General features: G+C 39.8%; 1 protein-coding gene and 1 long non-coding RNA gene across 3 annotated transcripts in view; one reads left to right on the top strand and one right to left on the bottom strand.

Moving 5' to 3' along the window:
* LOC138015732 (uncharacterized) overlaps nucleotides 1-3,262 on the bottom strand; it is a 3,365-nt gene extending 103 nt beyond the window's left edge. Inside the window, exons 1-3 of the long non-coding RNA XR_011125622.1 lie at nucleotides 3,023-3,262; nucleotides 2,675-2,714; nucleotides 858-946 (exon numbers count right to left, since the gene is read on the bottom strand). This is a non-coding gene — a long non-coding RNA (uncharacterized lncRNA). The remainder of the gene's footprint in view (nucleotides 1-857; nucleotides 947-2,674; nucleotides 2,715-3,022) is intronic.
* Nucleotides 3,263-3,771: 509 nt separating this feature from the next.
* On the top strand, nucleotides 3,772-11,963 carry LOC138016344 (orexin receptor type 2-like). Of its 2 annotated transcripts, none has more exons than XM_068863498.1 (3): nucleotides 3,772-3,974; nucleotides 9,565-10,009; nucleotides 10,896-11,943. In XM_068863498.1, the coding sequence occupies exons 2-3, from the start codon at nucleotides 9,675-9,677 to the stop codon at nucleotides 11,653-11,655; spliced, it is 1,095 nt and encodes a 364-aa protein (XP_068719599.1). In that variant the 5' UTR covers nucleotides 3,772-3,974; nucleotides 9,565-9,674; the 3' UTR covers nucleotides 11,656-11,943. The 2 variants fall into 2 exon arrangements, with proteins under 2 accessions (XP_068719599.1, XP_068719598.1); XM_068863497.1 differs by lacking the exon at nucleotides 3,772-3,974 and adding an exon at nucleotides 6,963-7,099 and having other exon boundaries at nucleotides 10,896-11,963.
* The last annotated feature ends 5,537 nt before the right edge of the window (nucleotides 11,964-17,500 follow it).

Genomic DNA, 17,500 nt, shown 5'->3' with positions numbered 1-17,500 from the left:
TAGAGACCAATATTAATTGAGTAGAGCCAGCAGTAATGCTGATTGAGTTTTCAGATCTAGCTATGGACTCACTAATCATTGTTATCACAGGGGACCCACACAAAGGGTGAATTTAGAAGCAATGTATGAGAATAGCAAAAAGTTCCATAATTATTATTGTACTATTCTGCAATAAATATTTACACAAGAAGAGGATAAACTATCTGAAATGATCTTGTGCTGTTGTTATTATGGCTGAAAATGGCAAATTGTAGCAATTTTTACCAGAGCAACACACGTCCTTGAAATCGCTAAATTTCCCATAAGCAGCCACAATAACGACACAGCAGAACATTTCGGATGAAGGTTTGTTTATTCTCATCTTATATGCAAATATTTATCCCAGAATTGTACAATAATATGGAACTCTTTGCTATTCTCATACATTGCTTCTAAATTCAATAATACCAAGGGTCAAACACATTATGTAGGCAACCTGTGATTGTTAGTATTTGTAAAAAGTAGACTCAAGCCCCTGTAATTCTTAGATGCAGAAACCTTATGCTTAAGTTGAAACATGTTTATTTATCATGAATGTCTTTGCGGATTGGCAAAAAAAAACAGCTTAAGGTAATAAGATCTATTTGTCATCATGGTGCAGAGCAGTCAACATATTTAGCTATATATCTTTCCAGATCAACTGAAAAATTGAAAAATAATTCCCTTGACTCGCCAAATATGACAGTCACATCTTGAGCTGGATGGATAACAAGATCAGTAAAATTTCTGCAGGCCATATAGGTCTAGCACTTACACTGGCCAAATTGAATGAACTTTCTCCATGCCATAAATTATTTTAATAAAATTTAAAATGTTACCATGACTGAACAACTGTTGAGCATCTTCCTCCCAATGACACGGATTTGCAGCCATTCACATTAAAGGAGAATTGAAACTTAATAGACAACTGAATAGAGGGCCAAAAGGAAACAAAGTTCTCAGTGCAAACCATGAATGCCCTAACTCAACCTAACGGAAGAGAGAGAGAGTCATAAGAATGAACAAACAAAGAATGCCCATCGTCACAAGCCTAACTCAACCTGACGGAAGAGAGATGGTCGTAAGAATGAACAAACAAAGAATGGCCATCGTCACAAGCCTAACTCAACCTGAGGGAAGAGAGAGAGTCGTAAGAATTAACAAACAAAGAATGCCCATCGTCACAAGCTTAACTCAACCTGACGGAAGAGAGATGGTCGTAAGAATGAACAAACAATGAATGGCCATCGTCACAAGCCTAACTCAACCTGAGGGAAGAGAGAGAGTCGTAAGAATGAACAAACAAAGAATGCCCATCGTCACAAGCCTAACTCAACCTGACGGAAGAGAGATGGTCGTAAGAATGAACAAACAAAGAATGGCCATCGTCACAAGCCTAACTCAACCTGAGGGAAGAGAGAGAGTCGTAAGAATGAACAAACAAAGAATGCCCATCGTCACAAGCCTAACTCAACCTGACGGAAGAGAGATGGTCGTAAGAATGAACAAACAATGAATGGCCATCGTCACAAGCCTAACTCAACCTGAGGGAAGAGAGAGAGTCGTAAGAATGAACAAACAAAGAATGCCCATCGTCACAAGCCTAACTCAACCTGACGGAAGAGAGATGGTCGTAAGAATGAACAAACAATGAATGGCCATCGTCACAAGCCTAACTCAACCTGAGGGAAGAGAGAGAGTCGTAAGAATGAACAAACAAAGAATGCCCATCGTCACAAGCCTAACTCAACCTGACGGAAGAGAGATGGTCGTAAGAATGAACAAACAATGAATGGCCATCGTCACAAGCCTAACTCAACCTGACGGAAGAGAGATGGTCGTAAGAATGAACAAACAATGAATGGCCATCGTCACAAGCCTAACTCAACCTGATGGAAGAGAGAGGGTCGTAAGAATGAACAAACAAAGAATGCCCATCTTCACAAGCCTAACTCAGTTTGGCTTTGTACAGAGACAAAGTATGACTAAAGATAATTTGTGATTGTTGAAAAGGAAAAGTAAACAATCTGCCAAGTAAAAAAGAATTAGTGCTGTTGGTCACAATAACAAATAATTGTTTTGTCAATGTATGTGTTGATGACAACAGTTATTGCTGACACAATCATACATTGTAAGAACAATAGACTAACTATGTCTTAATTAAGCACTCTACCCAATACAAACAGCTGATCATCAGAAGCATTCTCACAATTAAAACCACAGTCTGACCAAAACCAACAAAGTTTTCTTAGTCAGAGAAAAAAAAAACAATAATAAAAGCCTGCATATACGAACATATATATATTTTTTGTCTGGCAAAATAGGGATGCTTGGATGCAGGCTTAAAGTGGATTGTTGACAAGGTCCTAATTTGTATGTAGGAGATATAGGTACTGATTGCCAGAAAAATAAATATTTGCGATCTCAAAGTCAAACTCCTTGGATAAAGTGTTTATTGCAATTTAACTGTTACTCACATAATTATAGAACCTGCTTGATTTTAGTTAACTAAACAGGGTTTTGTATAATTATGCCAAATATCTGCCAACAGGTTCTTACAAAAGGATCTCTTCGCAGGAGTTCTCGAGAGTAATAAATCGTCTTTCTAGCCAAATAAACTAAATTAAAATAAGTGCGAATTTTTCTTGATTTTTACCTTGTGTTTGAGGAAAGCACCTGGTTGATCCCGTGGCTGCCTACACGAATAAGAAAAATACGTACTGCTGTCAATTTTTTACAATTCGATCGTTGGCTCAATTCGCTTCAACTGTAAAAGATCATCACGCACTTGACTAATACAGATAACCGAAAAAAAGCATTAAAACAACTACATTAGGAAAAACGCTAACACCAAACACATTGTACACCGTCGAAACTCTGGTCGACTGTGAATGAAAATACAAGTTAATACTGTTAAATTCACTCTGTTCATTTCAATTCAGTGTAGAAGAACATCACGAGAATCTCAGCATACAGATAAAATAACAATGGAAATTAATCTTACATGTAAATGAGGAAAACAGCACAATCCGTGTTCGTCGATCTGTGAAACCTCCGCGCGCTTTTAACAAACCGACACAGGTTTTTTCCGCAAGCGCAATCACTCTGACCAGCCGTCGTTTGTCGTTCTCAGTCTTCAGAGTTTCTACAGCCAGCTCGGGTTGACATGTTAGAAAAAGTCAGTAATTCCCAGGCAAAACCTCTATCAATGATAAATTTCCCAGCCAGCTCATCGGAACACCTGTATTTTTGCCAGCCAGCAAGATTCCTCTGGGGAACAGATAAAGTGAGGAACACATCCGTTGGGTGCCCCTGAAACAAAAGTAGCTGATAACAATCTGGCAAAGCCCGCTTAGTCTCAGATCCGCCTATGAAAGTTCCGGAGTTCTCTACTCTGTCAAAGAGTTTCTAGAGTATCAGTGTGGTTTGCATTCCTAATAGCCGAAGATTTCGCGGTAAACTGAAAAAATGATAGCATCGATCGCAAGATTTAATGTATGTAAAATGTTTGTAATTCATTGTCGAGTCTTCTGTTAACGCGAGAGAACTCGGCAAACAAAACAAAAAAATAAATTTTGAAAACACATGAATATTTCTATTTTATGTCTCTTCTTGTATTTTATTTTACTTTCTTGTATCCAAAGTAAGATGCTCAATAGCAAAGAGGTGTGCCGGTTCATGGTGAAAATTGTAGATCAATTCCGCCACCAGTACTGAAGTGATATACAACGTAATTTCTCTTGTCTTGTTGCTAAGGTGATCCTAGGCGATATATTATTCCATCATTTGGGATTATGATGGTGAGATTGGCCGCGGGAACAAATAGGAATAAAGAAGTTCTTTACGTATTTAGTCAGCTTTTCAAATTGTAAAAGCTTATAGCCGAAAATATGTATGAACAAGTCTCAGTATTGACACTTTCGTAGGATATTAGCACCAGGATTTGCGAAAGTTTGGTGAGTAAGAGCCTTCAGTAGCTAGTGCCTTCTGCATGCTTGCATTGTGGTACTTTCTCTGAACAGACAAAATAATACTTAACAGTTTTACTGCACTGCCTCTAAGAACTTAAGAACTGACGCATGTTATTTTGTTGAATACTCGACTACAATTTGGTTTCTTTGTCCCAAGCGTTAAAAGCATAGCGAAATGTGAAAATTTCTAGAAACATGATAGAAAAAGGACCTTTCGATTCTTAAGTCCTGCACCCTAATGACGCGATACAGACTCCGAGTGCCGAGTTACAATCAACATAATCCCACAGCTTTTCACTGAACAGCCTGAGTAAGTACAATAAACAGCCGTTGTTTCCATCTTCAGTAATATTTACGTTGCAAAATATTATAACATGCTGTATCATCGAGAATCTGGTATTTTTACCAAACGATGATGAATTGTAACAAAAGAGATTTCGATAAATGACGCAAGAAATACTGTACGCCGTTCCAGCTGGGATCTTAACTCGAGTTTTCAGTCTAAGAAAGGTATTTTCGTTGACAGCAGCTCCCTTCGAAAAGTTCAAAATACTTATTAAGCGTTCGATGATGGGATTCTACAAAACTGCGAAATAGTAATTTCTTAGATTAGTTCAATTCATATTTCGATAATAGTTTTTGTTATGATACTTAGCATTGAATGGCTCGACGAATAAACAACTAGAGATAAAAGGGTCTTATTTTAATCCAGTGCCATTTTATTTCTTTTGCCAAACAGGATTACATTTTTGTTTCCAACCAGCTTGTCTTAAACAAACTCTATTCAAAACGTTCTCAACAAACCGTGGGCTATTTGCATCAGTTGAAAGATGCATATAATTAAAACTCTGGTGTGTATCATATAAATCCTTTTGTGAAGGATTAAATTCCCACCTTGCCAAAATAAATTATAACGCCATGATGACATTAAAAAAAATGAAATAAACTTTTTTCACTTCACTCAAGAATAGAAGTGTGCCACATCACAGGCAAATCATTTTTTTGTAGTGATAACAGCTGCTTGAACAAACCAGATAAGCCTGGTGTCAACCAGAAAGTGCCTCGCGTCAGAGCCTTTAACAAATTTTCTGCACGTTACCGGAAGGATATCACTTTATTTTGTAGATGATTTCGTTGTTACGTCTGTGGTTTATCCGGCCATCAATTTGCTCTACTCCACAAGTTTCTTTCCCATTATTAAACAGTCAAAGCCGGGCACCAGACTGAGACTGAATGATGTCGAAAAGTTGGGTTTGTGAAAGCGCACTTTCAGTATTTATGCAAAAATCACAATGCCTCGAAAAAATGGCTTATCCTTGCGAAATGTTGAATACGTTATATTAAAAAGATTGTTCCAGAACACGAGAAAGTCCGGCGATGAAGCCGATAATCACTTCACTTTGTTTAGACGTTAGAGTCCAGTCCCTCTCTCGGAGAAGTGTTCCCTCTTCTCACTAAAATTTCAAAATTTATAGTTGACGAAACCATCATGTACACCGAGACATTTTGTGTTTGCGACGAGGAGGGTCAATTCCACTCCCCTATTGAGATGGCTCTATCACAAACCCCAAGAATAAAAAACATTTTTTTGGCTTTATGGGAAAAGATTCACGGAATTGGCTAGATGAATGGTATAACAAGAACAGCGTTATCCTTAGTACTCGCTCCTGCATTATCTTTAAAATCTTCTTAATGGTTTGAAAATTATCCTTTCGGCTAACGCTTTTTACATATACATCATGCTACCGGCAGTTCTCATTTGGTAAAAAAACGTGCAGTACGTAACTCGGCACTCGACTACGGCCATAAAATATCATGTCAACTTTCTTTTATGGTACTCTCCGGCTGAGATACCATCAACAAACAAGACTAATACATTCGCACGCTGTCGCAGCGTAATTACGCCTAACAGCTTTTCCCGGTTTTTGGCCGGCGATACTCCGCTATTTAATTCTATTGCTTCACTTCTTGCAATTGAAACAAGAACTGTTTTAGAAAACTTGCCATTAGTAAGTGAGCTGATAAAGCATAACTTTAACAAGCAAGTGTTGATAGTTGTCATTTCTGCCACCTTCCCCCAGAAATTTCCACTTTTTCTTGCCATTAAACTTAAAGAGATGAAATGTTCATTTTAGTTTTCTGTTTTATTTACGTAATTGTTAATCTTCGTGATTAAGCTCATCTTGGCCGGGCATCGAGGTAACGTCTTCTTCTTTATCTCCTTGAGCCTTTATAGCGCCTCTTGCGGAAAAAGAAAATCAAGCAATGAAAAAGATAGCAGCTATCAAATAAATTTCCATAGCAACATTAATTGCTAAGTAAATATCCTAAGCAAAGTAAACCGATTTGGTTTTTCGAAGAATCCGGATTATTTTACCCCACGGTTATCAGAAACTTGATCCATAATGAGACAAGCCTTCACGTAACACGGAATGATGTGTTTCGATCGCCGAGAACCGACCCAAGGAAAACATGCATCTTCGACTGACTAGTGAACAGCCAGTGTTGACAAGAAAATTCATTTTGGAACAAAATTTTTACTACATCAGATCAATTAAAATGGCCGAGACGTGTTCATATGATTCTTAAGGAAAGTACACCTTTCAAATGATCATAGTTTTTCTTAATTAATTAAGAGCAGTTTCAATTTGCTCAGTGGTCTTCGTTAAATTATGGGAAACAAAAGAATGTGATTTCTTCTGCAACTGATTCACGGCATTAAAGTCCAAACAGTATTTTTACGAAAGAAAGTAAGACTGATTCATTATCACCTGAAATCATCTTTGCTTTCTCTCCGTATTTACAATGGAAAAGCAATTGTTTGCTTGATTGAGAAAGTTTCACTTTAAGTGATACTTTTTTCAATAATTATGAAACCTTAAAAGCATCGCAGCTGCAACTGTTCCAATAACTTTCCTAATTAATTGATTTTCAGTTTTGTTTAAAAGCGTCCGTGATAAAAATTTTAGCTACCTTTCCATGTTTCAATGCGTGAAACACGTCCCTTTGAATTCCTCTTTATGTCGAAGTAGTTTGATTAAGTTAATGGATACCGCTGATTGTGGAACCGTGATCATGAAGATCAAGTCGGAATCTGGTGAGCCCGGCTGGTAAGTTGGCGGCAGTGACGGACTTCGGTCAAATTTCTTTTACAATTCCGGCATCGTACCATTTTCCCTTCATATTTAAAAACTGGCCGACTGGCAATTATCAATTTTTCATCGTGCATGTTTAGTGAAAAAGATGATTTCTTTCATTGGGGATAGTCGGGAAAACGTCCAAGTGCTTTTAACAGCAGTGTAACCTACTTCCGGTTGGGGAGATATAACTTCGTATTATGAAGGGCTCGTTTAAGCACAAATCCATTTACAAACCTCTGCAGAATTTTGGACTTACAAGTCAACTTAGAAATCTGTTATCCAGCCGCAATGACAATGAACCGACGTCCCTGAATTATTTCAGCATCGTGAATACTGCATTGAAATAGTGGGAAAATGAACTATTGTGATACCAGCTGATAAGTACCACATTTAACAAGCCACAAACAAACGAGTCGCTGGCTTTGGTCACTATTCCAATAAAAGTTCAAGAGCAAAGTTTTCCCTAAGAGCTTAAAAATCTATTTTCCGCAATAATTACAGGTATATCAATTAAGTCATATCGTTAAGGCTAACCTGCGATCAACCGCTAGGCGTGATCAGGCGTTTTATTCCTTACCGAGGGCGCGAAAAGTACGCCGTATACAAGTCTGCCGCCCACCTGTCAAGAGTGGTGTTATCTTTTGTCACGTTATATCTGATTTCTACCGGAAATTAGCCGCAGGAGGTAAAGGCGCCAAAAACAAAAGTAGAACTTAAGCTGAAGCGAAGTCAGACTTCATCCAGACAATCATAGCTATTTCTGAAAATCCCGTTTGACATTTGGTGCGGTTCCTCTCTTCACACCATCAAGGAATGAAGAATGTCGAGAAAAAAATCAATAGTATGGGGATACAATACAACAAACTTTGTTTCCTCGAATTTAAGATGCAAGTGAAACATTGAATATCTCCAGAGAAAACGGACTTTGAGAAAGTCTAGTTTTGAAGCAGCAGCAACAGCTCTGACCTACGTAAGGTGCCTCAACCCAGTTTCAACACTTTCAAGAGACCTTTTTGATAGAAGGATTGACACTACAACAATTTATCACGTAACAACAATGTTATGGTACCATCTGAAACATCAATTATTACTGAACAAGATGCAGTCATTTTTACCACGTAACAAGATACCATGGCTACAGGAAAGCCTTGCAAAAACACCCAATATTTTGGCTTTAGTGGCTCATATCAAAAAAAGAGGATTATTTTCGATTGTCAATGTTCTACTGCGCCCAGGTCTAGATCTCGACTCGATTTGCACTCGGACCTTTCATTGTTCTTGTAGTCAAGTTTACTTGCAGCGTCCCTCCCTAAAAAGTCCAGTACCACAGGAAAAAAATTGATACTATTAATACTATTAATGTTGAAAGCTCTCTCACAGTACAGTGTTTAAAAAGCTTTTTCTAGCCATGATTTCTTTCCTCCTCAAACTGTTTCTCGAGTTCATTTGTTTTGCCATGTAGACTGCGAGATATCTTCTCTTCAAACTGTTGTTTAAGCTCAGGATCCTTGCTTTCAGGTGGTGCTAGAGACTCTAGAGTTCTGTATAAAGGTTGACAGAATTCTAGATCATCATTTCAAACAAAATCTAATTCAGTGGCTACATTTTGATCATTTGTTCACTTCCTTCAACGTTTTGCTTTGGATAGTTTTCTTCTTTCTACAGTTAACACAAACTTTGTTGGAACAGATACTGGTCTGGGATGTATCCTCTGCCCTCCAAGCGGTTTTTAGAAAACATTTTTCCTCAAAATGTTTGTCAAAAATTATACGAGATTTTGGTTTTACTTTTTAGTAACTAAATACTCGAGTTGCCGTGAGTCACGCGAAGCAACCCTCCATCCGTGATTTTACGTTAAACGTGAAACGGCAAGCCGACGTTTGCGTTTCACCTAAACGTGATGCTAAATCTCTATAATAGGACAGCAAGGACAACGGCAACGTCGCTCAAAAATAAAACTCAGCGCTATCGCAAGTATTTCGCGATTTTTCCGTTTTGTTCACGTTGTACAATACGTGCGACTATCCTGTAACTGGGTGGGTAGGAATGGTTTTAAAGTATAAATATTTTAGAAGATAAATGGTTCATTGTTGTATGCTCAATTTGTCGTCAAAATCTAGAGTTTGGTGATTCAAGTTGTTGTTTTGTGGAGTACGGCAAAGAAATGCACGGAAAATTCGTGCTGCACGTGCAGCCAATGATATTCTTGCTTTGTGCCGTTGTTGTTCCTGTAGCTAAAATTTGACTTGGCTCAATTTTTAACTGAAGGACAGTAGCTTCCGACATTTCTCAATTAGCACCTCTCGATTTCTCAAGAATAAAAGGAAACAGGAACCAATAATGTATCAGGCCTTTTTAAACGTAATTACTCCCTTTGCGTATACTGTGATGAAAAAAAAAATACATAACGCCCTTTTTTACTCTCTTCATAACAGGCATAAGGATCTCCGTCACTGATTGATTAGGGGTGGAGGGGTTGTCTTCACTTGGCTGGCACTGGTTAATGAAAGCGGGTACTCACGTTAGCTTTTGAGTAAACGTCAAAATGGTGAACACAACTGATGACGGGATAACTGCAATTCAAGTCACAGAGTACACTTTCTTCACCATCATATTTCTTATCGGCATGACCGGCAACACTCTTGTGTGCTTGGTAATATTTCAAACACCGCGCATGCGAACAACGCGCAATTACTTGCTTGTGAACCTAGCCGTGTCTGATCTGATGGTAGCCTTGTTATGTATTCCATTTGATGTGGTGCTTAAAGTGACGGCTCCAATGTGGCCGCTTGGTGCTGCTATGTGCAAAGTTCTGTGGCCTGCAATGACTCTCTTCACAAATTGTTCCGCCGCAACGCTTGCAGCCATTAGTTACGATAGGTGAGTTTGACAAATGAAAAAGTGACCGACGACCGGTGGCTCAGTTGGATGGGCATCGGCTTGAATCGTGCGGGGGTGATCACGGGGTTCAGAACCCGGGTTGGACCAACACTCAGGCCCTTAAAAATAACTGAGGAGAAAGTACTGCATTTGTTGCAAATGGTTAGACTTTCAAGTCTTCTCGGCTAAGGAATAGAGTGTTTTCACTCACGAGATCAGTTTTTCCACGGAAACAAAGGAAAACGTTTGCACGATAATAGAGCTCAATTCCCAGGGGATTAGTTGGGTACACCAGTGTGGCCGCCGTTCTATTTTTTAGGAACACCAACATGGCCCTCCCTGACGTCAAGTGAAAACACTCTATATCAGCTCTATATCAGCCGTAGCCGTAACGAATGTCAAAGTTTATAAGCCAATCGGAAGCGACGTTATAATTCGTGCGGGAAATTTTCACGTACGCGAGAAAGTTTTTTATCGCTCAGTTATCTGCAAAGTTAACTGCCCTTAGCCCATTAGTGATTGTTTAATAATCGAGAAATGTTTACGCTTATGTGTCAATTTCCCGCGCGAAATTATAACGTTGCTTTCGATTGGTTCATAAATAATAGCATTCGATACGGCTAGGACATGCGCAATACCGTGATACTCTCCCTTTTAATGATGAATAGAAACAAAAGAATTAAACACTTGACACTTTATGTTATGTCACTATAGCATGGGTGTAATCATTGGTTGCTCGGATACAAAAAATCCCACTCTGTTGTCTCTCTGAACTTATTCTGATTCTCTGGGATTCCTAAGATGTTAGCAATCGACCTACCCTGAATAACAAGGTGGTTGGCCTGATGTATCTCCTTGACTTATAAAAAATATTTGTATTATCAAGGTATCGAGCTGTGATTCATCCGTGGAAGCCGCGCTTTAGTACCATTCAGACCGCCATCATCATCTCCTCAACATGGCTCATGTCCTTGATTCTCGTGCTTCCTTATACACTGGCACTCGAAATCAAAGATGGATACTGTGGTGAAGATTGGCCTTTCCCTATCGCAGTTAAAATTTATACCTTAAGCTTGTTCATTTTCCAGTACGCCCTGCCCCTCCTCATAATCGGCGTTGCATACACACTGGTTGCATTGAAGCTGCACGAACAAGCATCACGCATTGCTAAGAATCGGCAAGCAAGCGGCATCTCCGACAGCGCTTACAACAAAGTCATGATGGCGTCCAACAAATGCAACGACTTTGCTGAGGAAAGTGACCTTCCTTCAAATGAACCTTCGGCTCTTACAAAACTGCGTTCCGAAAAGAACCATCCACAATCACCGACCAAAAGAAAGGCATCTAGCGCTCGGCAGGAGGAAAAACGCCTTAAGAGAAATACAAAAATCGTAAAAATGTTAGTGGTTGTTGTTCTTCTGTACGCCATTTGTCTTCTTCCAAATCAGGTGGTGTGGTTATGGCACGAGTTTGGGTCGGGCAAGAAATGGACTCATATAAACACATTTCTTACTTTCGGAAGCATCATGGTCTATGTAAACAGCTGTGTAAATCCGTTGCTGTATGCTGGTATGAATGACGAATTTAGAAAAGGTTTTCTTAGGATTCTGAAGTGCTGGCTCAATGTTCGCATCCAAAATACCTGAACCTTTAGAGACACATGATGTGAACGAGTTACTCTTTAAATACCGGTCGCTTTGCATCGTTGATGTAGACGTAGAAAAAATGAGTAAATTATATCGACATGCATTTAATTTAAGGATTGCTTTTCTACCAACGTATTATTATGTAGATGTAGCTGAGTGACTAGAGCCTTGAATTTGAACGAGTCTCATGATGAATTTCTTCATTTCAAACGTCATTGCTTTATAAATATACACAGGTTTACGGCATTATAGCAAGACATTTCACATAATAAAAGCAACATTCGGTGGGAACAGAGTGGGAACAGAGTCACCAACAACCTTGTTGAGTCGGATTCGTAGTTTAGGATACGGAGCAAACAAACTGCTGTGGAATCCCTTATTATTTGGTATTGTACTATATTTCGGCTGGACAAAGCAACCTTCTTCAGGTACAACGAGAGTTCACCGTTCAGATAAACCAGCCTTCATCCAAAGTACACCGGCAGGAACCCTTTTATATCAGACGCTTACCTCTGACAAACGCCCCGTGTCTGGACCAATGTAGAAGCGCCCCTCCCCTCCCCCCACCCCCCCCCCCCCAGGGAGTAAAATATACATTAATGGTTTATTCATACATATATGAAGCAAAGTGTTGTGTATCCTTCGGATCCTCCCAGCTAGTGCCTACATCGTTGGATTTCCAGCCTTGTTCATTCAAAAAATATAATTTATTATTAGCTGGTAGCCTATAAATCATCCTCGGATGATCCGATGTACGTCCTGTTCCTGAAATGTTAAACGCCGGGGAACCCCGTGGCTAACCAATAACCTCGCTGACTGCTCTGATGCCAGCAGGGTTGTTGTGATGGCGCAGTGGTTATCACACCCGACTAGTAAATAACCAGGGGACGCCGGTTCGATTCCAACTCACGGCATAATATGTTTTTCATTAAAAATGGATCAGTTAGTAGTTCGCTGTCGCTGTTTTTATACTCAAATCACTTAACATTTGTAGCAAAGCGTTGTGTATCCTTATACCGCGCACCGGTGGCTCAGTTGGTTGAACATCGGGCTGTCACGCGGGAGGTCGCGGGTTTGAACCCTCAGGATCCTAAAATAACTGAGGAGAAAGTGCTGCCTTTGTAATTTCATCTGCAAATGGTTAGACTTTCAAGTCTTCTCGGATAAGGACTATAAACCGTAGGCCCCGTCTCACAAATGTCTTCTATGTTCATAAGTTCCCTGTGGGACGTTAAAGAACCCAAACACTATTCGAGAAGAGTAGGGGATAAAGTCCCCGGTGTTGTGGCTGTTCTGTTCTCTCCAGCAGAAGTGGCCGGCTTGGCGGTGATGTCTCTAAAAAGGCTTGTGGTGTATGAGGCCACCTAAGCAGAAACAGCCACAAGTCAAAAAGGGACTTTGCCGAGTGCGATCTCCTATCCAGCCCCCAGGGATGGCACTAGGATTTTTCAATCTGGGTCCTGGGACCCGCATGTTAGGCCAAATTGGGGTCCCAAGCATTTTTTGGGGGTCCCAAAATCTTGGTGACCCTCTGCGAGAAAAAAAGTATGTTTTAAATTATGAGAAAAAGAGAGTAACCACCTTGGAATTAATATTGACGCATATGCATAGGAACGGCCGAGAAAGGCTTTTTCTAGAGCCGTTACATTCATTCCTGGACAAGAACACTGTTAATGAAAGAGCACCCTTTCCAAGGGTTTACGCATCACTGGTTTCCTCCCTTAGGAGCAATGAACAGTGATGTCTTTTGCTATATTTTTGCATTCAGTGACTTGCAGAGTACATTCCTCTGAAGAAGACCGCAGAAGGTCGTCGAAAATTTAGTTTTAACCTTTTTAGATGTTTTAAACCCCATTTCTTAGAACTTCAATTATGATCACAGATCGCTCCAACAGTTTTACAAACAACAGAATATACTGACAAATCAAAGCAAGTTGTGTGAGTTATTTAAGTCAGTGCCTTGCGTCCTGGGACGCATTAAAATTTCGATCATGCATTTTTTGGATTTTATTTGCGTAAAAATGCACGATTTCTGCGTTAACGCGATCCCTGCAGCCCCACTTCCTCCTTTTTACTTTTAGGAAAATCTGCTCTTCTTCCGCCCATTCCCACAGCTGCTCGTTGGTTACCTTATCCTTCCAGTAAATGCCAAGAATTCTTCTGAGACAGTTATTTAAAAAACTCTGTACTCTACTAAGTATCCTCTTTGTTGTTCTCCAGGTTTCCGACACGTAGAGCAGAACGGTCTTCACATTTGACCTAAATATGCGAAGTTTGGTTCTCACAGATAGTTCTTTCGATGCCCACACCTTCTTCAATATGATAAACACTGCTCTAGCCTCTCCAATCCTTGTATCCTCTACAAAGCTCCCGAGATATGAAAACTCTTTGACATTCTCCAACGGCTGCCCCTCGAGCACAACAGGTACCTCACTTGTGGTGTTAATGCTTAATACGTTAGTCTTCTCCTTGTTAATCCTCAGTCCCATTTTAGCAGATTCCTCTGCTAGCCTTGAAGTTTTGTCCTGCATTTGTAGATGGTTGTGGGAAAGCAGGGCAAGGTCATCTGCATAATCATGCAGATCGTCCAACTGCTCCCATGGGGTCCAATGTATTCCGTTGTTACCTGCTTTGGTTACGGATACGGTCATTATCCAATCAATAGCCAGTAGAAAAAGAAAGGGTGATAACAGACAGGTGATAACTATCAAACGCCCTCTCATGGTCCACAAAGTTGACATATAGGGACGAATTCCATTCCAATGATTGCTCTATGATCACACGTAGGGTACATACTTGGTCTATGCATGAACGGTCTTTCCTAAAGCCTGCTTGGGGGTCACTAGGCAGGATGTCCACTGCTGTCCTCATCCTAACCAGAAGTATTCTGTTTAATACCTTGCCCGGAACATATAGTAGCATAATACCCTTATGGTCATTGCAATCTCCAAGGTCTCCTTTCTTAGGAACTTTGACAATAGTACATTCGCATGAACTGCGAGAGAGATCCTCTTCACGATTTCGTTTTCCAAAAGCTTTGGCAGTCAACTGTGAGGAAATTCGTCTCTGAAGCAGGTAGAAAACCAGCAAGCGCTCTTCATAGCTCAGTAGGGACATGCCCCGCTAAATCAAGTCCTGTACGTTGAATCTGGCAGTCTATGGCTCTGAGGATTCAATGATTCATTGCTTCAAGAAAGCCCAACATTGTGAAGTAGGATCGAGGCAGTTACAAGCACAACTCTCCGTATTGGATGACTCCAACTTCCTAAACCATTTCCCTGACCTTAATGACTCGGACATAGAGGAGGCCAGCGATACCAGCAAGGTTGACCCAGATGACGATGAAGACATCGATATCGAACTATGAACGACATCTCCAGCTTTTGCATTTGCGCAGATTACAAACTCCGTTTCTGTCTTAAACCGCAAGCAAACTAAGCGTCTTGTTTGTTTTGTTGAAATAAACGCCTCTCTCTAATAAACGCCTGATATCTGTTTTAAGCCCTCTGCCTCAATCAAACTTTGTATCAAATCGCATTAAAACGTGTCTGAGAAAGTAGATCAGATTAACTAACGCCCTCTCACAGAGGAGAAATGACTGACAGCTAGAAAAAACACTTTATTGTAAGCAGCAAAGATTTAAATCGCATTGATTTTGACCATGCTACCACGCTACGGCGGGTCTAATTTGCAGGTCGCAGGTCGCAGGTCGCGGGTTGCAGGTTATTGTTTCACCAATACAAGAAGTATCCTAAACATTCATAAAAGCTAAACTTAGGCCTAAAAATTTTTGCTTACGCCTAATTAGGCCTAAGGTTAGCTTATAAGAATGTTTAGGATAATTTCTGTATTGGTGAAACAATGGCCTGCAACCCGCGACCTGCTACCTGCGACTCGCAAATTAGACCCGCCGGCCACGCTAAAGCCATTCAAATAAGTCATACGATTTGACATCTTTAGACACGTGGTCGATATTATTAGCCTCTAAATTTCGATAAACATTAGTGGGAATTAGATAAAAACGAACTGTCTTTGAACAGTTCTCATTAAGTTCTTGTTGCTTGGAAAAGGATCTTGTTTGCTTGATTTTAAAACGCCGACATGCATTCTGACATTTTACTCAAGCAGATTTACAAGATAAAGAAATAAAATGAAGTTGTTCTGTGTCCTAATGGGAAGTTCGCCAGAAAGCTACCTTTTCGCCGGAGAAAAACAAGATAGGGAAAGGTACGGTGCCCAGTTAGGGACATGCGATGCAAAATATATTTTGTAACTAGCACTGTCACTTAATTATCTAGCACTGCTACTCATTATCTAGCACTGACGCTTAATTATCTAGCACTGCTACTTATTATCTAGCACTGTCGCTTAATTATCTAGCACTGCTACTTACTATCTAGCACCGCCCCTACTACCTAGCACTGCTACTTACTATCTAGCACATAAAAGCTAACCTTAGGCCTAATTAGGCCTAGAGAATAAGTAGCAGTGCTAGATAAATAAGTGACAGTGCCAGATAATAAGTAGTAGTGCTAGATAAATAAGTGACAGTGCCAGATAATAAGTGACAGTGCTAGATAATAAGTGACACTGTCAGATAAATAAGTGACAGTGCTAGATAAGTAGAGTTTTTGGATTTGATGTCCCTTACAGGGCACCGTAGAAAGGGCTCGCAGTGTCATTCATTTCTTTAATTAAACGAATTAAATAAGATTTTCCTTTGAGTTTATAAGATTGCCTTTAAATTAAGTGTTAGTCTCTTCTTGTGTGGTATGAACCTAATGATGGTTACCCGTAAATTAATTTGTTTTTAATCAATGGGTCTGAAGTAAGTTGTCAATTCTAGAAACATCATTAGCCACGGTGAATCAGAGAAAAGCGAAACTGAGCTATACGCAGAAGACTGCTAGAAAGAAAGTAGAAAAAAAACAAGGCCGTGAAATTTTTCAACGAGAAGCTTATTTTTCTGTCATATATCTCACAAAAGGTAAGAAAAACCAGTTGTTCAGTCAAAAAAATTATGTTTATAATTATAACTTGAATTGTGTGAGTCATTTCGACTTTACTTCAATTTATCCTTCGCGTTTTCCTCAGAACACCGAATAAAATCATGCCTTCTGATGATATCTTTTTTTGTGATAATAAACCAACGAGCCCAGTGTTTTAATATACTTAAAATTTGATTCGATTTCTGTGCAAAAGATAGTTATTACCGAAGCTGTATTCCGGAGGTCGTGGATTCGATTTCCACCCTAGTTAGAGTTTTTGCTTCCCATTAGTTACACTATTTCCATGTCCAACTGAGGCCTGTCCAAACGGTAAATGTTTCACAGTAAAACATGATCCAAAAACGAATTTCGAGCTTAATAGGGAAGTGATCGGTGACGTCAACCCTTTTGTCATTAAGGTACCAACGAGAGCCTCATTGGTTGTCGAAACAAAGGGTCTTTTGTCCCTATGGTTGGCACATTTGAATAACAAAAGCAACGTTTGTAAACAGATATCTTTCCTATAACAAAGGCTCGCACTCTGATAACGTGTTTACAAAGTCGGAAACACAGCCATAAATCATGATAGTCTTCTGTGTATCAGCACCACAGACAAACGAGATAACGAAGGAAAACTAACAAACAAGCAAACGCTTAAAATTTGTGACCCATGGCCACAAGACGGGTATCCTCCCCTATGAGAGACGGCTGAACGCGTGAGCGATAGATTGTGTCTGTGACGTAAATTCAAAATATAATTTAGGGACGGACCATTAGAAAAGTGATGGGGGGGTGGGGCATTTTCAGCTTGTACGAATTTTTTTTTTCGCGCACTGCTTGTGCAGGAATCTTTTTTC

This window comes from Montipora capricornis, chromosome 9 (assembly GCF_036669925.1).
Source record: "Montipora capricornis isolate CH-2021 chromosome 9, ASM3666992v2, whole genome shotgun sequence".
NCBI classification, from domain to species: Eukaryota; Metazoa; Cnidaria; class Anthozoa; order Scleractinia; family Acroporidae; genus Montipora; species Montipora capricornis.
The sequence above is the reverse complement of the archived record's forward strand: the minus strand, read 5'-3'. Positions and strand labels throughout refer to the sequence as shown.